Raw genomic sequence first — 25,308 nt, forward strand, 5'->3', positions numbered from 1 at the left:
TTCATAAGAAAAATATTCAACTTTTTGAAAATTTTGTATGAAAAGGACAAGTGGTCGATAATATATACAGTAAATAAAATGGATTAGAAAGAGTTTATGCTTTCTATCTCTAAAATACCCTTATATATATATATATATATATAATAAAGGAGATTGAAAAAAGTTTGGAATACAATTTTTTTTAATTGTTCACGGTATTTTTTAGTCTGATAGGATAAGAATTAATCTGTCGCGAATCTGAACTTCAGTTAAGAATTTGTAATTGACCAATGAGTTATTGTATGCATAAGGTGGGATTACTCGACCAATCCAAGTTAATTGTTTGGAATACAGTTTTCGTTTTTCTTTTTGTGAAAGAGGTCTTTGTTTTTGTCAAACAACCATACACCAATTGTTTGGGCCTACTGACCCAAGCTCAATCTTGGGCTCTAACAACTTGTTTCTATCGTCAGGAATGTTGGGCTGAGGAAAACTCAGATGGACAGGCCCACAAAAACCCAGGCCCATAAAGAAGGTATTTTCTTGCTGAGTCATCATCGGCTTCTTCCTTCCCTTACTGAGCAGCTGCAATCTTTCAATCTGCAAACGCTTCCTTTTTTCCCTTCGCCATGCCTCTTTCAAAGCAACAACTCCTTTCTCGTTTACAGGTTCTTCATCTTCTCAATTTATCGTTTCTACTTTCACTCTTCACTATTCTGTACTCTTTGTTGTAATCGTAACTTTTCATTCTACTTGCTTAATTATTTTTGTAGCTGTTTCTTTGTTACTATTCCTGATAATCGAATTTCTCAGAACACTAAATTTCAGTTATCACAGTTGCAAATTTACTATAATTGCCACCGTTTTTTTACTTGAGATGTGAGTTTTTGTGTTCTTGAATAGGACTAGTGATTGATGAGCTTTATATTAATGCTTTTTTTCAGGAACTTCAGATCGAGTTTTCTCGTTACGAGCATCCTGTTGTTTTGACTGTTGAGGCTCAGGTCCAACACTGTTCAAGAATATACTTTGCTTTACTCACTATATTGCATTCTTTTTCTTTTTTAATCATTTTTCTTTTTTCTGATTTAGCTGTTGTTTTCTTCCAGGCAAAGTATGTTGGACATTTGGGGGGAGGATTGAGTAAAAATTTGTTTTTGAAGGTATACTACATTATGTTTTTGTTTACCATTGCTTTATTGATTATGTCTTAGTATTTAGTTATAAAGGAGCATTATTATAATTGTAGTTATAAATGAGGGAAATCAAATTGCTAATTGGAAAATGCTAAGGTTAACCTTTATCTCCCATTCTTTCATGGCTTCACTATTGCCAGTCTCATTAGTCTTTGGTTCTACAACTGTCTCTGGTGTTGCTTCTATTTCCTGATGCTCTCGGGTGAGACTTGTCAACTGTCTTTAAGGTTCTTAATGTAACTGATGGCATCCTCAATTATGGTTGCTTTGTTCATCTGAAGAAATCAAAACCAAGGTTCATAATGAGCACTGAATTACAAAAAAAATCATTTGGTAATTGAAGAGTGATATGAGAAATTAAATTAAATTGAAAGTGAAGGTTAAGGTGGTTGCATTTGTGATGGGGACTAAGGAGCGCAGCATCAAGAGCCTGTTACTGAGCTTCTGCCTCCTCCTCCTTTCAGCCTCAAGGTTCTTGGATTTGTACACTACTGTGTCATCAGCATCATAGTTCCTCCTTCCTATCCTCTCCCTATTGTTGATTCTACTATTTTCAGCATTGAAATATAACTCATCTATGGACACTGATAGCCTGTTATCGTATAGGTTTCACATTCTTGACTAATAACAGAAAGGAGGTCTTAGGGAAAGGAGGAACTTATTAAGTATGGAAGATACAAGAAAGAAATTAAAGATCTTTTAGTGTCAGAATAAAACTGAGTGATTGGGATTTCGGGGCTACATATATAAATGCTTCATGTCAGATCAGAGATGTATATTTTGGCCTGTGTTTTATTTTTTTTTTGTTGGGGGGGGGGTTGTTCGTTTGGTTGCTCCAAGAGTTAACACACCCTATTCTCGTGAGGGAAAAATATAACATCAGTGCATATACAGGTTTTGATGAAAAGATACTAATGAATTAATGCAGTTTATTTAGTGGCCTAAAGAGGAAAAAATGGTTGAAGCAAACATGGATAACTTGTTATTATGCATATTTATTGCATAATATGAATTAATTTATTTGTGGTTTTTGTGCACCTACTTGAGCAAACAATTAATTTATTTACAATTGATTGCCCTCTCTAACTAGTATACTTACCAAACAGGACAAGAAAAACAGATTTTATATCGTTTCTGCTTTAGCTGATACCAAGGTAGATCTTAAAGGTATATATGACTTTGTAAATTTGAGAGGAATTGGTTCACTTGCTTTGCTTTTGCCTTACTTTGATGTGTATTCATGAGTTACTTGTTGCTTTGAAGCTGAGCAGTGCTATCTCAGCGGCTTGGTTTAGGAAAAGGGGGTCTTAGAATGGCACCTGAAGAGGCTTTGGGTGAAATACTTCAGGTTTGTGTAATTATTCCATACTTTTTGTTGATATCATCTTCATTTTCCTTTTCTCTTTGTTTATCTTGTTTAGAAAGATGAGTTGATTATTACCAAAAAAAAAACTACGCTTAGGTTGTGAGATTTGTCTTGTTATGTGTTATACTTTCTGGTATGCATTATATAGTCCATGAGGGAACCAATTCATGTTGATTCATTCATTGATTGAGTTGGTGGGGGTCATTTGTTAAATACAGTTTATCTGTTCCATGGATCAATCCAATCTGTTATAAGAACTTTCTCTCATTCTAATGAATAATATATAGACTTAGAACCTTATTATCGTTAAATGCTCTCTTTTTGCTTTTACTTTTTGCACCGATATTTTGATTATTATAATTTTTAATCATATAATATTAATATCTATACGTAGCAAAGATTATATCATTTAAGATAATTTTGTGAAAAATGACTTGGTTGAAATTATTATCTAAACTGACGACCCTTTTTTGGCCCTTATCTAACTAGGTGTCTCTGGGTTGTGTTACTCCATTTGCATTAGTGAATGAATCAGCACGGTATGTTTTTGTTTTTATTCTGTTTGCTCACTTTGGGTTATCTGTATTTTCTCTTAGAATTGCTTGCAAAAATACATTAATTTAATTGCTATACCTTTATTCAGAGGGCTTTTTATTTTTTTTGTAAAATTTTCCCCATTTTCAGAAAGAAGATAATTTGTTTGGAAATCCATTGATTTCTGTATTTCCTGCAGTTTTTGTTTTAGACTTCCTACCTACTATCTACTTTTAGTTTCCTTCTAAACTTCCTTCTTTGTTTTAAGAAAAGCTTACTAGTTACTGGTGTTTATGTTTGTGCTTCTTCAATTTTTACATTTTACTGAGTTGTTTAGCAAACTTATCTCCAGGGAACTAATTTATATTCATTTTTTTCCCCTTTCTGAAGAGATGTTTCACTTTTATTGGATCAAGGATTCAAGGCACAGACGCATTGCTTCTTCCACCCATTGTCAAATGACATGTCCATATGTAAGTCTTATGTGAAAAAGTATAACTAGTTTCCTTAGGGCAACCTCTTATGCTTTCTTACTATTTGAAACCTTTAGAAAACTAAGATTTATGTTTTTCTTTTAAACCCCAGTCTCTATCTTTCTCCTGTCTAATTTGACGTAAGACAGAAGTTAATAGGTCCTTTGTTGGATCCATTATGCATTGCTGTGGTTACAGTATAAAGTCTGATTCTTTAAATTGCAGCTCTAAATGCAAGTGGTCTTGACAAATTTCTTAAATCAATAGGAAGAAATCCCTCATATGTTGATTTGGAGGTGAGTTAATATTCAGGACATGTCTTGTAGCTTATTTCTCCTCATTAAATCAACAACCCCCCCTAAAAAAATTATCAATAAACTTATATATCTTCTGAATCCCATTGCAGGCCAATCCTCCAGTGGGGAAAGATCAACCACCTGATCTTGCTGCTCTAGTTCCATCCGGTTCAATAGTTTTGCCTGATCAGCCAGAAAAGCAACCTTCTTCACAAGTTCCTAAGGACGGAAACCTTGTTTCTGTGGATAACAGTTCCAAGACAGTTTCAGGTAAAAATTCTAGTAACAATTTTATCACTGTGTCCATAACTGATAAACAACTATATTCCATTTTGTCCTTTCTATTTCTTCCTTTCCTTTTGTCAATCTTTATAATTGTAACCCAGAAACATCATTACTTGACTACTTGAGGATTTTTTAAATTTGAACTTGATACCACGGTGACCCAAAAATGTAGTAGGACCTACCATTTATCCTTCCATCTTTGACTGAGGCAATTTGCAAATTGATCTATTGTATCAGTTATTAATTATAGAGTAAATGTCCTTTCCGGTCCCTAACCATTTGTCCGATGGACTTCCCATCCCTTAAGAAATCTAAAAACCCAATCGGTCCCTATCTACTTTGAAATATGTACATTTCAGTCCCTATCAACTTTGAGTAAATGCCTTTCCGGTCCTTGGTAATGTCCTTTCTGGTCCCTAACCAGGGACTGGAACGTACATATATCAAAGTAGATAAGGACCGATTTGGGTTTTTAGATTTCTTAAGGGGTGGAAAGTTCATCGGACAAATGATTAGGGACCGGAAAGGACATTTACTCTTAATTATATCCATGGAAAAAGTAGCTTGCTTTTGTTTACCCATATCTAGGCAAAACTAATGTACTGCCTGTTTTTGCATTATTAAGAACCAAGAGTCTTACACGGGTGACTAGTGCTGACTTGCTGGCTGTCGACTACTACAATACGGATCGTTAACTTGTGCTTATGTATTTTCCTATCTCGAACTAAATAGAGTTGGCAATAGTTTAGCGCATTCACTAATCAGTTTTATGAGGGTGGCAGAAGCCATGTTCTTGGCTTAGAGCTAGTGAAGTGAATAGTGAAGTGGATCCTTCATCTTTCTAATGCAGGCAAAGCTGTCAAGCCAGCTGTTAGTGAGAAAAATGCAAAGGGGGCACCAGTAAAAAATGAACGTTTATCAAGCTCCTCAGCTAATGTTGGGCAATTCGTTGAGGAGATTTTGCAAAAAACATCTGAATTAGTGCTTTTGCAGGTAAAGCTAAAATTAAAGCTTTCTTTTCAAATTAGAACTTATTATTCTATCCCGAAATCATGATGAACAATCTTGATTATACAGATCAATGAAGGAAATATAAAGCAACATGGAGAGCAGCTTGGTACCGTGGTATCCGACAATTTACAGAAAAACCTGAGCTCAGATTTCAAAAACCTTGCTGTAAGTATTTGGTGATGCCGGTTAGTATTTAATCCTTATTTTTTTTTTCCTTAGCAATAAAATTAGGGAATGGGTTCCTTGCAGTTGCAATAGGTAAAAATCTTCTATTGATATGCAATTTCTTTCTAATAACTAGATTATTGTTAATTGCACACAGATGATATTTAAGAACACCGCATACACAGAAGGGTTCCATGCTGGTACTCAACATCAGCGCAGGGGCTTTTGAATCTCGATGTTAAATTTTGCAGCTATGGAGGTTAAACCAAGGGACCATATTATAGCTCCAGTTATTCAGTGTTCGTTTTATGACTTCACCTTGCATTATTGATTCATCGTTCATAGAGAGAGAAATTTGGTCCTGAAAAGAGGATTTGAAAACTAATTTAATGGCTTAAAAGACAAAAGAAAAAAAAAAAAGAAATAGGCACTGGAGCAGGTCATCCAGAGAGAGTTGTTACTCATTAAAAATTTCTTCATATTTTTAAAGTCCCAGTTTATCAAGAAATGTGACGAGATGGCTTTTCATAGAAACTTTTATCTCATGAGTATACGCATGACTTTTATGTTTAATGTTGATTTCACCTCATTCAGTGAATGAATTTTATAGTAATCCAATTATTGTTAATAACATAATAATTACAGCATATAGATATAACGCGATAACCAAAGTAACATTGTGATACGACATGGCATCTTATATTGCAGTAACATGTACACTAGCCATTCATTAATTAACTGTATTAAACTATATACATTTTATATGCTAAAAGAATAACAAACAAATGCCACATCCATGGAATGAGGGAGAAGTGCCCTTTTTCACGACGGCTTACACTGTTCTCCAACTTTGCATATTGTGAAGATGAACTCCAGTTTTAACATGATTGAAAAGTGAAAACTCGAAGACAATTTTAACTCGTCTGAAGTGCAAGTTCAAGATGCTCCTGCGAAATGCATTTTTATTAAAAAGTTGGTAAAGCAAGCAAAGAATGCAGCATGAATATGTGATAGTAACTTACAACTTAATTACAGCATGACAAGTTGCCTAAACTGCGATGACAGAGCTGCCAATAAATTACAACTGAATTCAGCACCTGAGCTTTTAGTTAAAGAATGGTGCAAGAGCGTCTTGGATTAGGTGCTGAAAGACGAGTGCAAACACAATCTGAGTTGGTGGAAAAATAAACACAAGGATTAATTGAGTTTAATTTGAATTAATCACCCCTGAGAGAAGCAGTAGCGTTATTATTCTCTCCTGGTCCTTGATCAGCAGGATGAACACGTCGACGGTGGTGATGAAATGGCCAAAGAGAAGAAACCCTCGTCCACCTCAAGCACCTCTGAAACCTCCCCTCAGCAACACATTCATCATCATCATCACCATCGGGCACCTCATGGCGGCAAACGGGGCAAGAATTATGAAGCCTCAGCCACGGAACAATGCAATCAGAGTGATAAACATGCTTACATGGAAGCTCCCTCACTTCTTCACCAACCTCAAACTCTTCCTGACAAACCGGACACTGAGAATTCTCTTTCAGATGCTGTGCTTCTATCTTCACCCTCGGTATCCCTCTGATCGCTCTCTCCGCCGCCGGCGCCGGACCCGGCCTATCATTCTCGGTAATCTGCTCGATCAGTTCGTTCAGTCCCGGACCAAGGAAGTAGTCCCTGGAGTCCACCCCGATCGGCACCACCGGACGGTCGCGGCGCGGCGGCGGAACCATGGCTTCGAGCTCCTCGGGGGAAGCACCGATGGGATGGACGATGATCCAGGTTCGGGGACGAGTTGTAGGGTGGGGGTCGGATGTGTCGGAAGGTTGGCGGCGGCGGATGCGGATGCGGGGGCGGCGACGGGGTTGTTGGAAGGCGGGATCGAGCATGAGGGAGAGAGCTTCTAGAAGACGGGGCTGTGGAGAAGGGTCGTTAGTGTTAGGGGTAAAATCGAGAAAGAGTCTTGGGGTTGGCATGTTGATTTCTTGGATGAATTGGCCAAAGCAGCGTGGACAGGATGGGTTGTTATCGTGTGCGGCTCGCACCATGCGGTTGCACTGGAAGCACCAGTATAGTTGGAATCCATTGTTATTGTTGTTGCTTCTTTCTCTTGGTGGACTCAGAGACATTATTATGATGGTTTGTTTTGGTATGCATGCATGGAACTATGTTTTATATTTGTGTTTATGAGGATGCATGACTTATGGGTTTTCTAATTTTGATGCTGCCCCTGTTTCTTGTGATGGTGGGAAAAGGATAACTAGTGTTTTGGATTTTCGCATTCACTTATATTAACCAAAAACGCTTTTCATTTCAAATGGAATTACTTTGCTTCTAAATTTTGTTGCCTTTCATCCACAATGTTGGTTAGACTATGTTCATGGGTTAAGTCAACCACAATCGCATCAACTTGCTTTTTGAGTTGTAGAGGTTTTTTGTTTTTACTTTTTTGTCATGAAAAGTTGTAGGGTTAACACCTACTCCATGCCACTTGGTTATCATTTGCATCGGTGTAGAGGCCCAATATATATCGGGCTTGGCCTGTATCAATTTAGTCATGTATTTTTAGGCCCATGTTGTGTTACTATTAAAAATCCAAAGAAAGTTATGCAATAACGAAGAGAATACTCAAAATGCGGAAACCATAATAAGGTTGACCAACAATAATAAATAAATAAATTGAAGAATTTAAATTTTTTTTTAAGCAAACCAAATAGTTGAATTAAAAATTTATACGTGGTTATAAATTGTGAATCACACAATTACAAGATTGTAAATGTGTTATTTCTTACCCAAATATGAATTAGTATTCTGTATTCATATAATTGTAACTATATTATTATTTAGATAATTTTTTTATTAATAGTAAATATAGACTCAATTTTAATTAATTAGTTATTTTAGTATATGTTAATTAGAATAAAAATTAATTTACTTTATTAATTATTTAATATATAATTATAATTAATTATAATAAGAGTAAATAAAAAATAACCACCTAAATTTTTCTACTTCAACACTTTTCTCTATCAAAATTTTGTTTAGAGATGGAATTTCTTATCTATAATTTCATTTACATTAACTTATGATACATAACATAATATATTGTATTATGTTTAAATTAATTTTTATTCTAATTGACATATGATAAAATAGATTATTTTTTAATAATAAATATAAATTCAATTGTAATTAATTAGTCAATTTAGCATATGTCAATTAGAATAAAAATTTATTTAATTGGTTAGTTATTTAATATATGACTATAATTAAGTATAACAAGAACATATATAAAATATACAAAAAATAATTGTTTAATTTTTTTTTTCTAGCATTCAACAGAATTATGTTCCTAAATGTATGGGTGGTAAATTATTTTGCTGGTACATAGAAAAACAGTGAATCTACTTCAACACTTTTCTATATTAGTTATCTTTTTTGGTGTTAGAATCTATGATCTATAATTTTATTAACGTTAGATTTTCCCCAGCAGTTATGTATTTTCTGATGCTTCATCCAACATCTTCCAAGTTGAAGGGAATGTCTATCCTCTTGGATATTACAGAAATATTTCTACGTATTGTCTATCCTCAGCTTTATGATTTTTATATTAATTATAGTAGTGACTTATTTATTATCTGGATTATTTTTCATTAGTAATAAATATAAACTTAATTATAATTAATTAATTATTTTATATCAATTAGAATAGAAATTCGTTTAATTTATTAATTGTTTAATATGTAAGTATAATGATATAGTAAGAGTACATAAGATACATAAAAAGTAATTATCTAATATATTTTTTTCAATTTTTTATTCATTTCAAAATTATTTCAAAAAATGAGAAGAGTTTATTTTATTCTAAAAAAATGTTAGTTAATTATCTCTTATATATTTTTACTATAATTAATTACAATCACATATTAAATAATTAACAAGTTAAACTAATTTTTATTCTAATTTTTATTCTAGTATATATATTAAAATGACTAATTAATTACAACTGTATGAACAGTATAAAGTGAAAATGGATAATAAAACATAATGACATGTGTGATCAGATTCAAATGTATAAAAAAGAAAATATAAAATTAATTAAAAAAAGAAAAATCTTACATACATACTGAAAATATATATATAAAAAAAATCTTTTTGGTTTATGTATTTAGGTCTGGCAACTCTCTTCTTTTTCTTTCCGTTTGATGGGGAATATTTAATAGCAATTTGAGTATTTACTATTTATTAATTTAATCACAACTTTTCATATTTTACAAAAATAATCATAGTTTCTTGTTGTTAGTAAACTATTAAATTGTAGCATACTCAATGATATTTGGCTGGTCAACAATCTCTTCATCATTTGTATACGCGGTACTTTTTACAATTGTACAATTTAAGAGGAAATAAGATAAAAGAACCGAAGAAAATAGTACACTACTGACAACATTAAGTTCTTAGAAGCTTCCTCGTTCTTTGTCAATGCTACCGAGTAATTTGATACTCTTTATAATCATGACAACAATACATACATTTTCATTTTATTTTTTAGTTTTGCTTTAAAAAAAATGCAATTATTAGTAGTATAAAAGAAAAACGAAATATAAACTTTCAAATAGTTTTCATTGTAGAAATGGATAGATTATATAAAAGTACAAAATTTTCACTTCCATTCTCTTTGTCAATAATTAATAATTATTGCTTTAATAATTATTCAAATAATTTGGAGCCAAAGGTAATAGTTTGTAAAAGCCAAGTCTTCCTAAGAGACCTAATATTAACATTTGAAATCATAATATATTATATTCCAAGTAAAACAAGAATATAATAATGATCAAGGTTTGAATTAAAAATTACATAAAAATTTTATAATTTATTCGTTCTTCTGACCTAAAAGGCTCCTCTAGCCTCTAACCTTCACACTGTGAATGGAATAATAATAATATGTTTAAATTTGGGACCATGTAAAGCAAAGCATTATTGTTGAATTGATCATGGCTCGTAGGTATTCAAATATTTCCACTCTCAAGAAAAGGAAATTCCAAAAGTGCAATTTCGAACTCACCGACCATATTTGACCTCAACGCAATTTCTTTTCCCCCCTTAAATTTTAGCTTTGAATTAATCAAACCAATTTATGGATGTGTGACATTCTTTTCAATATAACACACAATGTTATTATCAAGTCCAAGCTCCAAAATCCGCTAATATTTTGTATTTTGGGTTATAAAAAGGTAGAGGTAAAATATCAAGTGGAGAACCACATTAATTAAACCAAGGTTGAAGACTTGTGTGTGTGTATTTATTTTATATTTTGCTAACCACATTGATTAACCCTGATGACAACATTATCCAGCTATAAATTAACTATCAAGTAGGTGTAGAAAGTCAAGAAAGTCGATTGGATTAGGTGAATTGACCCACCCACTTCATAACCCTACAAGTGGTTCATTCTCTTACCACATTGATGAATGTGGTTATTAGTCACTGTAAGTAGGATAATGACCCTCCAAATATTGTAACATACATATAGGAAAAGAGTCAAAAGACATTTTATGTATAAGGTTCAATTCATGGCATCATGACTTTAATTTAAGGTTTTGAGTTTACATCTTTGTTTTTGTCATCCCTCTTAGCTACTTTGAATTAAGGACAATTAATAAAGCTTTGATCTTGTTCAGTTTCAAATTTTCAAACGTCACTTTGTATATGCTTTTTTTAGTTGCCTATTATGAAACGGGTTTAGCTAATATATTTTTTAATAAATTTACTATTAATAGAAAATTTTAAATTTTTTATTTAATAAATATAAAATAAATACATTGAAAAGTTAAAATTTTTTTTATATTTTTAATAAAAACTTTTTAATATATAATCTTTACATGTGTTTTTAGAAGTCAATAAGTTATAGTTCAAATGACATAATTTTTTTATATTCGTCTAAAAATTACGAATTTAAATCTCTAAATAGATAAATGTCTTCTTAGAATATAAGATAGATAAATCCTTACTAAATATACATTATCACTTTAGCATGTCAAAACAAACAGGTTCCAATTTCAAAGTGTGAACATATATAATTTTTTCTTTTGCATTTATTTAGATATTCATTATCAATTTGATTTTTATATATAAAAATTCAAAAGTGTAAATATCTTTCAACGTAAATAGATAAAATTGTAAAACAGTACCTCATTAATAAGGGTTATGTTAATGTTACTAATTAAAAAAGTTTTTTTAGAAAAAAATTAATGTATATATTATTCATTTATTAAAATAATAACATTTTAAAAAAATTACTAATTGCTAACATGTATCTTACTTAGTTAAACACTTAACCCCGTTAATGTGTTTATTGTTTATTTATTTTATTAACAATAACATTAACATGTATTCTAGTTAATTAAACCCCATTAATGATGATTCCCTGTAAATGTTTGGTTTTTCACTATTCTATTTCTGAAAAATTTTATCATGTTTACCAACGTTTTTAGCATAGTACGCTGACTTTGTGTGGCAATATGAAAGATGGACATGTAAAGTGAGAATGGTTGTGAAACAGAATAGGAGAAGCATTCCATTCTGCAAAATTAATTAGGCGTGGTAGTTAGTTTTATAATTAGTTAATACGATAATTCAAAAATTAAGAATAAAAAATATTTAAAAATAAATATAAAAATTTTATAAGTTATTTAAATTTTAGAATGTATAAAATTTATAAATTTAAATTAAATAAAATATTAAAAAAGGTTTAATTATTTTATTTGTCTTTATAGTTTCACAAAATTTTTAATTAGGTTTTTATATTTTTTTTCAATTAGGTTTCTACATAATTTTTTTTTCAATTAAGTTCATCATAGTAGTAATTGGCTTAATTTTATAGGAACTCAACTAAAAAAATGGTATATGAACCCAAATAAAAGAAAAAAATGTATGAACTCAATTTAAAAAATGGTGCAAAGACTTAATTAAAAGAAAAAAAAGTAAAAGGACATAATTAAATATCAATAAAACATTAATATAATAAAACATGAATTAGATATCGAACTCAGATAATTAGATATCGAACCACTTTCGATTTGCTAAAAATCGATAAAACATGAATATAATAAAAGTATAAATTAATCATTTTGAAAAAGTAATAAAATTAAAGATAATTTAATAAATTAAATATAAAATTTAAAATTATGCATGAAGATAAAAAAATACTTTGAATATAATTTATAATAACTACTTTATAAATATTTATCTTAATTTTGTTATACATAATAATAATATAATAAATGTTTTTAGGTTTAATTACTGTGTTGGTCTCTATAGTTTTGCAAAATTTTTAATTAGGTCCATGTACTTTTTTTTTTAATCAATTCCTTGCACCAATTTTTTTTAATTGGTCCCTACACTTTTTTTTCTTTTATTTAGGTCCTTGCACCAATTTCCTTTTTAGTTAGGTTTCTATAAAATTAAGCCAATTACTACTAAAAGAGACCTAATTAAGAAAAAAATTTGGTACAGAGACCTAATTAAAAAAATATATATATGAACCAAATTAAAAATTTTGTAAAACCATAAAAATCAATAGAACAATTAAATTTTTTTAAAATATTTTATTTAATTTAAATTTATAAATTTTATACATTCTAAAATTTAAATAACTTATAAAATTTTTATATTTGTTTTTAAATATTTTTTATTCTTAATTTTTAAATTATCTTATCAATTAATTATAAAATTAACTATTACCCATAATTACTCTTGTAGAACGGGATGCTTTTCCTGTTTTATCTCACAATCATTCTCACTCCACATCTCAATCTTTTATATGGCCACGCAAAATCAGCATACTATGCTGAAAACGTTCTAAAGCACGGTAGAACTTCCCTTTCTATTATTGTTGATAGTATACAACTATTTTATTCTATAAACCAACATGAGATTGTCGGATCATTAACTCACTCATTTGTTTAAATAAGTGTCAAAATTTAAATTTCATTCTGTATATGTAGCAACTCATTTCCTTAACCTGTTGAACTGGGAATAATATGAGCAATAAAAAATTATTTTATTCAGAAATTATTAAATATATTCATAGATCGGATCTGATCCATATATCCGCAATATTTAACCAAATCCAATTTAAAAATTACAAATATGATCCAATCCGCAAGACTATCAGATTGAATTCAATCTGATATGCACATTAATAGAATCAAATTACGGATTTTATGTATGTATCTGTATATCCAATCTGTATATCCGTGAATCTGTAAAAAATAAATAAATAAATAAATAAATATTTTTTTATATTTTATTTTAACTAATAATTATCATATATGTTGTATTATTTTATTTTTATTATTTAAAAAAGTATATTTAATATTATTTTAAGAATAAACATATTTAAAAAAATTATCGACTTTTTAATAAAAATAAAATTTTAAATATATTTTAATATTTTACAGATATATCTGATATTCGATTACCGAATCGAATCTAAACTTAAAATTTACATATATTGAATTCAATCTAATTATTTTAATACGAATTGGATTAAAATTTTGGTCATATCTTATCCGAGTTTACTTTGATTCATTATTAATGGCAACTTCTGGATTTAGAGGCAAAAGATAATGCATCATTTCATTTACACTAGTGAAAGCTTAACCATACCTATGATCCTATGCATTACTCTATGGAATTTGAGCTGGATTGAACAACTTGTCCAATTTTCTTTTGTGGGCAGGTAAATCAAAAGACCATGCTGCTTCCATTTTCGAACTACAAATCAATGATATAAAATACCTTACACCTACTATTTATTTATTTTTTTTTAATTTTTGATAAATCTTTTCCTTTTTAATTAATTGTGATTGGGACCAACCACAAAACGAGTACCCGCATATATATCAGATTTGTAAAATTGATGATTGAAAATGACATGTATATATAATGTACAAACATAATTTCATGCAATAATTATTTGGCAAAAATATATAGAAACTCTAAAAGCGTATAAAAGGGGTCGCTATAATTTCCTTAAATAAGATATAAAGAGAATCATCTCATGTGTTCATATGAAATAATAATGGCATTTCTCGAACAACATAAACGACAAGTTTTTCTTTATTTATTCGCCTAAATACTGCAACACGCTAACAAAATAGGATTTAATTGAATCTCCTCATTTTCAAAATAAATATAATCTTATCATGCATGTTTCAAATTTAAAAGTTTAATTTTAATCTAGTATCCAACTTAAAACTTTTTAAATAATATATGTAATTAATATTAAAAGTAATCATTTTTGTTGATATAATACTAATTAGATTACAAATATTTTCGACACCGATGGATTAGAAAAATTAAATTCTTAGGTGGATTTTATTATGCCTAAATCTTAACAAGTAGATTATAACAATTGTTGCATTGGCGTTGAAAGTTTGACCGTTTCACTAGTTAATAATCAATTAATTAGCAAATCATTACTTACTTTATTAACCCAAAGCAAAACCAAGTCACCAAAAAAACCCAAAGCAAAACCAATCATATTTTTAGAGTTTAATTTTAATATAATAATTATTGATCAACTTAAAACTTTTACACAGTCACTTGATCATTTGTGTAATAGATATTAAAAATATTTTTTATATAATAATACCTAATTCACTAGTACTAGATATACACAATAAAATAATTATTAAATTAATTATTCGTATAAAATATAAATTAAAATACAAAATATATATTAAAAATAAATTAAATTATATATGTACTTATATACAAATATAATAAGTTCTTTCACTTAATTAAATATACATATAAATTTTTTTATATGGAATATGGTTAATCAAAATTATATATATTAGACACGATATTTTAACTACCTTTCGGTGAGTTTATGTCAAAGCTACCATTCAGTATCTGCTATAGATGAATTAGAAGAAAGAAAGAAACAAAAAGAAAAATATGATTGAGTGTGCAATGAGATGGAGAATTAAAGAAAAAACACAAGAAAGTAGCAACATATGGCAAGTACAAGAGAATCGTTTCACATGCAGCTTCAATTTAAAGTGTTCATAAATAGGCTTCAAAATGGACAACCTAATCGCATCTTCAAAAGTTCCACTTCCAAAGATTAGTTATCACAAAAATAAGTTCAAAATAAATTATATAAAAAAAATTAGCCTTTGGCTGCCCACAGGAAAGTTCTATAGCACCAGTGTTGGTGCATAGAGGTGTTTATAGCCAGGTTGGGTTGGGTCTAAGTATACTCAAATTAGGTTTTAAAAAGATAAAGGGTTTATTTTGATCTAATTCGAAGTGACTCGAAAAGAAATCGGATTAAACAAGGTCGACTCAATAAAATATTAGTATATACAAATTTATAAATTTTATATATTAAAATAATAAAATTTTATTTTTTAAAAATAAATTTAACAAATATTATATTATATTTATATTAAAATAAATTATTTTAACAGTTGACTTACACTAAGTTGGCTTATACCAATTTTTTCACAGACAATCAAACACACAAACTTTATAAAAATAACTTCAAATCCTAAATCACACAGTTGGCTTACACTAAGTAAGTTATGTTTCAAACCATTTACAAGAAGAACATCATTTATACAAGATGAAAAGCTTTTACCAACTTTTCCAACGGCCACTATCTTTCCTTTACCATCATCACCGAAAGTGACAAGTCCTCCATTATATTCATCAAGCTTTATAAAGAAGGTTGTCTTTCCGGTCATGTGCCTAGAACATCCGCTGTCCATGTACCACATATTTTCCTTCTGTTTGGATGTTAGGCATACCTACAAAATAAGCTCAAGTGACCTTAGGTATCCAAATTTTCTTGGATCCTTTCACGTTAAACCATCTCCTATGACCCAAACCATTGTAATAAAAAACAACTTTGAAAACTTTATCACCAATCATTCTTTCACCAAAAAAATATTGAATGGAAAAATGTCCATTTCGGTTGCATAGTCTACAAAATCTTGGAGTTACTGATTTGTTAAAGTAGGTGGGATCTTGAAACCTTGTGTTATTAGAAGATGAAGCTCTATTTTCAAAGGAAAGTTTTCATCAGATTTGTAAAACCCCAAAGCAGCTTTATCAAAGAGTGGTTTTTGACTAGCCAATATTTGATTCAAATTTTCAGAACTTTGAGTAAACTTGGCTAAGTCATTTTCCAGATTTTTAATCTTTTTCAGCAACTCTTCATTCTCCTTAAAATAATTTACATATGCAACAACAGAATGGTTACTTTCACAACTTCTAAGTTGGGCTTTTAACTGCTTATTTTTTTCAACAAGATCACAAGCAGTTTCGGCCTCCCTTAGCTTTTCCTTGAGAAAACCATTTTCAGTTTTAAGAATGATAATTTGTTGTTCAAGATCATGATTATCAAGTAGAAAACATTTTATTTTTTCAGAAAGGTGGTCTATCATAAGATGAAGATCTTCAATGTTAGGGTTGTGAAAGACTACTGACAAACCCCAATTTGACGGTTTATCTTGTATTGATTTTAAGGGATTTTATGACCTTTTGCCCACATTTATTCAATGAAATAGCATGGTTTTGTATATTCTCCTTTAATTGTGCTTAAGAGTGAAAACATGCTTTTTAGGACTTAAAATAGCTAAATCTAATTCACCTTGATTCCATTAGATGCCTTGATATGTTTGTTAAGTGATTTAAGGTTTAGGAGGCAAAGATTGGATCAAGGAAATGAAGAAAGAAGCATGAAAAGTTGGAGAACTCATGAAGAAATGAAAGAACCGGAAAGCTGTCAAGCCGACCTCTTCGCACTTAAACGACCATAACTTGAGCTACAGAGGTCCAAATGATGCGGTTCCAGTTGCGTTGGAAAGCTAACATCCGGGGCTTCGAAACGATATAAGATTTGCCATAGTTGCTACAAGTATGATGGCGCGCACGCGCATAGTACGCGCACGCGCCGTTGCTGCCACCTAGTCCACTTGAAGCAAAACGTGGCTAGCGATTTTAGAAGCCTTGTGGGCCCAATCCAACTCATTTCTGATGCTACTTAACCCAAGGAGTGAAGAGGGAAACACAAGTTAGTTACCATTAGTTTAGTTTAGTAGTTTTAGAAGTAGTTTCTAGAGAGAGAAGCTCTCACTTCTCTCTAGAATTAGGATTAGGATTAGGATTAGTCCTTAGATCTAGGTTTTAATCTTTGCTTTCTTCTACTTCTACATCTCAATTCTTTGTTGCTACATTCATCTTCTTCTATTCTTTTGTTGTAATTTCCTTTATGTTGTTCTTACATTTTGTTGTAGATCTAGTATTGTTCTTTCTACATTCTTCCAATTCAATAAGAGGTAATTCATAATAAATGTGTCTTCTTTGCTCTTCCATTGTTGATCTCTTATTTTTGTAGTTATAGATTCCTTTAATTCTTGCATTTAATAATGTTTACTTCTATTGCACTCTATGTGTTTATTGAAATGTCTCTTTTAGTTTTAGTGTAGATTTTGTTCCTCTTGGCCTAGGGAGAGTAATTAGTGACACTTGAGTTATCTAATTCCTTTGTTGATTGGTAATTGGAGAGATTGCTAATTGGTTTGGAGTGCACTAAAGCTAGTCTTTCCTTGGGAGTTGGCTAGGACTTGTGGCTCAAGTCAATTCATCCACTTGAATTTCCTTTATTTAGTAAGGGTTAACTATGTGGTAGCAATGAACAATTCTCATCACAATTGAGAAGGATAATTAGGATAGGACTTCTAGTTCTCATATCTTGCCAAGAGTATTTTATAGTTGTTAGTTTATTTTCATTGCCATTTACCTTTCATGCTTCTTATCCAAAACCCCAAAATAACTCACAACCAATAACAAGACACTTTGTTGTAATTCCTAGGGAGAACGACCCGAGATTTGAATACTTCGGTTTATAAATTTTAGGGGTTTGTTTTAGTGACAAACAACTTTTTGTATGAAAGGATTATTGCTTGGTTTAGAAACTATACTTCGACGAGATTTTATTTGAGAAATTCTAAACCGTCAAAAATCCAATCGTCAAAATGGCGCCGTTGCCGGGGAATTGCAATGGTGTTATGTTATTGGTTATTGTATATATGTGAATATTGTGAATAGCTTGATTTTTGCTTTATTTGCTAGTTGTAGAGTTGTTTCTCTTGTTTTCTATTAGCTTTTGATTTTTATTTTCTCTTGCTACCATGAATTCTCATTTTGGCTATGAGTGTGATTACAATTATGTTGTAGGTGATGAGGACTATAATAGAGATATGTATCAAGGATGGGACAATCAAAGGTGGGAGGAGCCATATGCATATGATCAATCTTCATGGCAACAACCTCCTCCACCAATGCGCTATGAAGAAGAGCCATTCTATGATGCATACCAATCCAATGGCTATGGTGAATCTCCTTGTGACTTTCAAGAACCACCACCATATGCCTATGAACCATATCCTCAACATAACTCTCAACCATACTCACAAGCCTCTTTTCACCAACCACCTTCATATGACCCTAATCTATATCCATCCTACCAACAACCATATGAGCCATATGAACCACACATAGAGCCACCACCACTCCAACATCAATATTTTCAAGAGCCACCCCCTCCATATTATTACCAAGATGAACCACCTCCAATATATGAAAATTTTCAACCACAAGATGAATACTACTTTCCACCACAACCACCCATGGAAGAATACTCATATCCATTGATCCAAGAGCCACATGATCCTAATCATATTATCCAAGGGGAACAAGAGTTAAGGGATCATCTCAAGGAGGCATTGGATCAATTTCAAGCAACCATGGAGTGTGTTGTGCAACAAGTGGAAAGAATGGAAAACATTGAACCACCACAACTCTACCAAGAAGAATCACCTTCCTACTATGAACCCTTCCCCCAAAATGATGAATCCTTCCAACCACCCCAATCTCTATTGGATGAAACCCTTGGTGTTCTTGTTCAAGGGCAAGAAGAGATGAAAAGGGATGTGCAACATTTCATGGCCGCCTTGGATGCGGTAACAAATCAATTAGCCTCCCAATGCTTGAACACTCAAGGAACTCCCATGGCTACATGTGGAGAATCAAATGAAGAACATAGCATGGAGGATAGATTGGAAACTCCGGTGGGAAATGAAGGAAGTTGCTTTGTATTGGAACAATTGGAGGAAGCTTTAATTGTTGAAAACAAGGAAGAAGTAGTAGAAGACTTAGGAGATGCGGAGCTTCCATGGGAACATAGAGTTGAAGAAAACCCCTCCAAGATGATTGAAATTGATGCTAGAGAGGAAAGTGCACACCTTCCAAGGCATACTCCATATGAAGACTTGGATGGGATAGAGCAAGGATTGAGTTCCCATGGCAATGAAGAGCGAGCATCAAGTCCTAGTGGCGGAGAATCCTTTGAACTTGAAGAACCTTCTCCCGGTGCATTTGAAAATGTTGTGGAGGTAAACTTCTTTCACCCTCCCAATTATAGTTTGATTAAGGGAAAAGGCTTAGATAGTATTAATGAACAAAGGATTGAATTAGAGAAATCTTGTGAAGAGGTGGAAGTCCTTAGAAATAGAAGGATGGGAGTGGAATACGCTTTGTCAAGATCTTTGGAACCATCTTTGCCTAGGTTGCCATCTACACCTTCATTTGAGTGGGTGAAATTCAATTCTATTAGCTTTATTATCCCACTTGAGTATGGCTTGCTTGAAACAGATGGTCAACTAAGGATGCTTTGTGGGATGAAGCGTAAGCGAAAGATGTTTCGTGGTTGGCGTTGCAAATCAAGGCTCATTATGGTTGATGCATCAAACACGAGATATAAAGGTTGGAGTAGTGCACAAATAGATGGGTCTAGGAGGATTGTTGGCCACTATATAGAGAATTCATCTTGCTTACCACCCGGATGGACTAATAATGATGATCAACCCCAAGACGGGTGTGAAAACAAAGTGTGGGACCCCGGATCACAAGAAGAGGATCAACTTTGGGAGCCCCAAGCTTGTGAAGAACTCCATCAACACTTGGCTCAATCCATGAGAAATATTGGGGCACAATGGAGAACCAAGCATTGGTGGAAGTTCCAAGATGAGTACAAGCACAAGCCACCTTGAGAAGAGCTCCCCATAAGTCCAACTTAAGGACTTAAACTAAAAGTGCTAGGTGGGAGACACCCCACCATGGTAAACTCTTTCCATACTCTTTTAGTTTTGTTAATAAGTGAATTGAGTTGCCATTGTAGGTAGATTCTCATTTTCATTTTTATCTTTTGTAAATATTGGTAGAATTAGTTTAATTTCTTGTTTTTATTGTTTTATTGAATTTAGTTAGAAGTATAATATGATAAATAAGGTATTAGGGTGTTTTGGTAGCTGTTTGGAGGATTGAAAGGCTTGGATTGGTGCAAAAACATAGCAAAAATTTTTGAAAAACAGAACACCATCCACGCGTGCGCGCACATGACGCGTATGCGCACCTGAGCATTTTTCGACCACCCACGCGCACGCGCACTGTACGCGTACGCGTGGATGCAAAAAATTCGACTCCAGCCAAAAAACCCGAGAGTTAGGCCTGCACTGTGCGAACATTGGGCCTAAGGCATAAGTCTATGCACGCGTGCGCGCACTTGGCGCGTACGCGCACATGATCTTAAATTGGCATGCACGCGCACGCACATTGTGCGCGCGCGTCGATTGCACAATCTGCACCCCCGGTACCTTTACCCGAGAGTTGTGCTAGACTTGGGCCGACACTATGCCTCCGGCCTAACTCGATGCACGCGTGCGCGCACCTGGTGCGTACGCGTCCTTCAACCAATATACCCACCGACGCGTAAACATGCATGACGCGCACGCGTCGGTAAAAAAAAAAAAAGAGTTTTTTTTCTCCCCTTCCATTTTCTTTTGCTTATCACATTCGCATACTTCTACTCTTCCCATTTTCATTTAGTTTTTGTAGCATGTTTTCGTTTTTTTTCCTAAGTCATTTCAATAATGGTGTTGAATTCTTATACTCAATTATTGAGACTCTCTTGCTTTATCTTGGCGCTTTGTGACCTGTTTAACATTAATTGAAATATTTTGTTCCACATACAAGGTAGTGCTTTAGTCCTTCCTAACTCATTGTCCTTTGTTTTTGTGCTTCATCATCATTGAGTTAGGTTGGGACCAAATGCTCTCATGCTTATCGCTAATCTTGTTTGTGTCAATTCTTATTTGATCTTGATGCTCAATATGTTTTTCATGCTTTAACTTTACTCTTGCATCAAGCATCATTGATATGCCATTAGCTTATATTGTTTTCTCACTCACATGTTGTAGCTACCATGTAGTAAGGAATCATACTCTTATTTGGCATTAGCCCCCGCCTATGTTCTAATTGCCTTGATATCTTTGTTATAGGCTTAATTTTCTTTCTTTCTTTCCTTTTGGGTTGGCCACCAATACGGAAGAAAAGGAAAGTTTCTAAATGGGGCAACAAACAAGTCATCCGCACAACCATTTGAGGAGCTCATCAATTGTAGCAACCCGTCCACCCTGCTCTTCTTTGCATGCACCGAGGACGGTGCAATCTTCAAGTGTGGGGAGGTCGTCGACCGATCTCCATGGGTAACAATTTTCTTTTTCAACACCAATGTTAGTTAGTTATTGCATGGCATGATAGGTTGCATGTTAGTTAGAATTTGTACATATTTTACTACCTTCTTCTTATTAGGACTACTTGGTTAGGATGATGATTTCTTTTCCAAGAAACTGTTTTAGGGCAACCTACCAATTTGAAAATTTTCTGTTGAACTTGCTTGAAAGAATGTATTTTGGAACATGGTTTTTGAGCTAAGAACACAAGCAAGTGAGTTTTGAGCCTAATGGTGTGGTTACATCTTATAACCACTTATTTTTCCTTCTTGTGTGCATTATTCTCTTTCTATGAATGTAATCTTTGATTTGTTTGATTCTTTATGTCCATTATTTTGTGTATACATGCATTTATATGATTGAGGCCATCATTTCATTAGCTCACTTACCCAAATAGCCTTACCTTTTATCTTCCATTGTTAGCCAATTTGAGCCTACGATTAACCCACTTGGTTCTTTAATTTAGCACATTACAAGCTTAAAGCGAAAAACAATAAATGTCCTTAATTTGGATCTTTGATTGGCTTAGGCTAGTGTGTGTGAGTATCATTCAAGTGTGGGAATCTTGGGACATTGGGTGAATAAAAGGGTAATTTTGTATTGTTATTAAAAATATTGGAAATTGGGTACATACTCATGTATTGATCAAACGTATAGGCCTTATGCATTGATGCTCTTGTATATAGAAAAAAAAAAGGGAGAAAAACAAAAGAAAAAAAAAAGAGAAAAGAAAAAAAAAGAAAAATAATATGGAAAAAAAAGAAAAAAATAGAAAGAGAAAGAAAAAGAAGAAAAAGAAAGAAATAAAAAAGGGACAAAATGCCCCAAATCAAAGTATAGTCCAATAAAATCAATGCGTAAGTGTTGTGAAATAAAAAGAAAATGCATGAGTATGTGAAAAAGTGAGGAATGGGTAGTTAGATTAGTACTTAATTGTATAGGTCATTATATAGGTTAGGTGGGAAAGTTTAAGTTAATCGAAGATTCAAATCCTAAGTCCACTAGCCATATATGATCCCACCTTGACCCTAGCCCCATTACAACCTAAAGAAAAGACCTCATGATACATGTATGCATGCATTGAATAATTGTTGATTGTTAGATGAAAAACAAATCTTGGAAAGCATGATTAGGGGAGAATTGAGTGAATCAACCCCAAACACCGAGCGACTAGAGTGCAAACACTTCCGGTGAGGGTTCGATGCTCAATTCCTTGATTCCCGGCTTTCATGGGCATTCTTCTTGCAAGTCTTCTTGAACTTGACTTTTATATTTAAATTGGTAGGACTCATGAAACGTCACATGATCTTAAGCCCTACTTGTGCATGTATGTCTTGGAGATTGATTTATTTTTAACCAAGTAGGTAGAATCATTTTTGCATTTAGTTGCATGCATATAGTTTCTTTGCTTTGAATAAGTGTCATATCCCTTATTTCATTCTTGGTTTAGCATGAGGACATGCTAAGGTCTAAGTGTGGGGAGGTTGACAAACCCCAATTTGACGGTTTATCTTGTATTGATTTTAAGGGATTTTATGACCTTTTGCCCACATTTATTCAATGAAATAGCATGGTTTTGTATATTCTCCTTTAATTGTGCTTAAGAGTGAAAACATGCTTTTTAGGACTTAAAATAGCTAAATCTAATTCACCTTGATTTCATTAGATGCCTTGATATGTTTGTTAAGTGATTTAAGGTTTAGGAGGCAAAGATTGGATCAAGGAAATGAAGAAAGAAGCATGAAAAGTTGGAGAACTCATGAAGAAATGAAAGAACCGGAAAGCTGTCAAGCCGACCTCTTCGCACTTAAACGATCATAACTTGAGCTACAGAGGTCCAAATGATGCGGTTCCAGTTGGGTTGGAAAGCTAACATCCGGGGCTTCAAAACGATATAAGATTTGCTATAGTTGCTACAAGTATGGTGGCGCGCACGCGCATAGTACGCGCACGCGCCGTTGCTGCCACCTAGTCCACTTGAAGCAAAACGTGGCTAGCGATTTTAGAAGCCTTGTGGGCCCAATCCAACTCATTTCTGATGCTACTTAACCCAATGAGTGAAGAGGAAAACACAAGTTAGTTACCATTAGTTTAGTTTAGTAGTTTTAGAAGTAGTTTCTAGAGAGAGAAGCTCTCACTTCTCTCTAGAATTAGGATTAGGATTAGGATTAGTCCTTAGATCTAGGTTTTAATCTTTGCTTTCTTCTACTTCTACATCTCAATTCTTTGTTGCTACATTCATCTTCTTCTATTTTTTTGTTGTAATTTCCTTTATGTTGTTCTTACATTTTGTTGTAGATCTAGTATTGTTCTTTCTACATTCTTCCAATTCAATAAGAGGTAATTCATAATAAATGTGTCTTCTTTGCTCTTCCATTGTTGATCTCTTGTTTTTGTAGTTATAGATTCCTTTAATTCTTGCATTTAATAATGTTTACTTCTATTGCACTCTATGTGTTTGTTGAAATGTCTCTTTTAGTTTTAGTGTAGATTTTGTTCCTCTTGGCCTAGGGAGAGTAATTAGTGACACTTGGAGTTATCTAATTCCTTTGTTGATTGGTAATTGGAGAGATTGCTAATTGGTTTGGAGTGCACTAAAGCTAGTCTTTCCTTGGGAGTTGGCTAGGACTTGTGGCTCAAGTCAATTCATCCACTTGAATTTCCTTTATTTAGTAAGGGTTAACTAAGTGGTAGCAATGAACAATTCTCATCACAATTGAGAAGGATAACTAGGATAGGACTTCTAGTTCTCATATCTTGCCAAGAGCATTTTATAGTTGTTAGTTTATTTTCATTGCCATTTACCTTTCATGCTTCTTATCCAAAACCCCAAAATAACTCACAACCAATAACAAGACACTTTGTTGTAATTCCTAGGGAGAACGACCCGAGGTTTGAATACTTCGGTTTATAAATTTTAGGGGTTTGTTTTAGTGACAAACAACTTTTTGTATGAAAGGATTATTGCTTGGTTTAGAAACTATACTTCGACGAGATTTTATTTGAGAAATTCTAAACCGTCAAAAATCCAATCGTCAACTACCTGATCTATGTGATCTGCCATGAGACATGGTTGTGACTTGGTATCGGATTCCTCATTATCATCTTCTGAGTCATTTTCCAAATCTTCCCATGAAGCCATCAGTCCCTTCTTCTTTTCCCTCTTTAGCTTTTTCTCCTTCTTTAACTTGGGACAATCAGATTTAAAGTGCCCTATTTCCTTGCAGTTGTAACAAGTTACTTTGCTAAGGTCTTTCTTTATTTTCTTTGAGTTGCTGCCTTTGCCTTTGAACTTTACGATTTTTCTGAATTTTTTGGCAAACAACATAAATTCATTTTCAGAGGAGTTATCACTAG

At 32.6% G+C, this 25,308-nt stretch overlaps 2 protein-coding genes across 2 annotated transcripts; one reads left to right on the forward strand and one right to left on the reverse strand.

Annotated features, from left to right (window-relative positions):
- The first annotated feature begins 535 nt into the window (after positions 1-535).
- On the forward strand, positions 536-5,839 carry LOC112706084 (uncharacterized). Its single transcript, XM_025757179.3, has 12 exons — positions 536-647; positions 924-983; positions 1,089-1,142; positions 2,282-2,342; positions 2,447-2,523; positions 3,031-3,080; positions 3,466-3,548; positions 3,774-3,844; positions 3,955-4,114; positions 4,980-5,122; positions 5,207-5,305; positions 5,463-5,839. The coding sequence occupies exons 1-12, from the start codon at positions 609-611 to the stop codon at positions 5,532-5,534; spliced, it is 969 nt and encodes a 322-aa protein (XP_025612964.1). The 5' UTR covers positions 536-608; the 3' UTR covers positions 5,535-5,839.
- Positions 5,840-6,007: 168 nt separating this feature from the next.
- LOC112706085 (E3 ubiquitin-protein ligase RING1-like) lies at positions 6,008-7,631 on the reverse strand. Its single transcript, XM_029288305.2, has 3 exons — positions 6,531-7,631; positions 6,328-6,449; positions 6,008-6,252 (listed from the first exon to the last, which is right to left on the reverse strand). Exons 1-2 carry the CDS (start codon positions 7,429-7,431, stop codon positions 6,415-6,417), a joined length of 936 nt encoding a protein of 311 aa, XP_029144138.1. The 5' UTR covers positions 7,432-7,631; the 3' UTR covers positions 6,008-6,252; positions 6,328-6,414.
- Positions 7,632-25,308: the final 17,677 nt, after the last annotated feature.

Source organism: Arachis hypogaea, chromosome 8 (assembly GCF_003086295.3).
Source record: "Arachis hypogaea cultivar Tifrunner chromosome 8, arahy.Tifrunner.gnm2.J5K5, whole genome shotgun sequence".
NCBI classification, from domain to species: domain Eukaryota; kingdom Viridiplantae; phylum Streptophyta; class Magnoliopsida; order Fabales; family Fabaceae; genus Arachis; species Arachis hypogaea.

Excerpts from the sequence above, each read along its gene's own strand:
- LOC112706084 (XM_025757179.3), top strand. The coding sequence starts at position 609 with ATGCCTCTTTCAAAGCAACAACTCCTTTCTCGTTTACAG. Across the intron at positions 3,081-3,465 it reads TTAGTGAATGAATCAGCACG|AGATGTTTCACTTTTATTGG; the intron begins GTATGTTTTTGT and ends CCCTTTCTGAAG. Across the intron at positions 5,306-5,462 it reads CAGATTTCAAAAACCTTGCT|ATGATATTTAAGAACACCGC; the intron begins GTAAGTATTTGG and ends AATTGCACACAG.
- LOC112706085 (XM_029288305.2), bottom strand. The coding sequence starts at position 7,431 with ATGTCTCTGAGTCCACCAAGAGAAAGAAGCAACAACAATAACAATGGA. Across the intron at positions 6,450-6,530 it reads CGCTACTGCTTCTCTCAGGG|CACCTAATCCAAGACGCTCT; the intron begins GTGATTAATTCA and ends CTCGTCTTTCAG.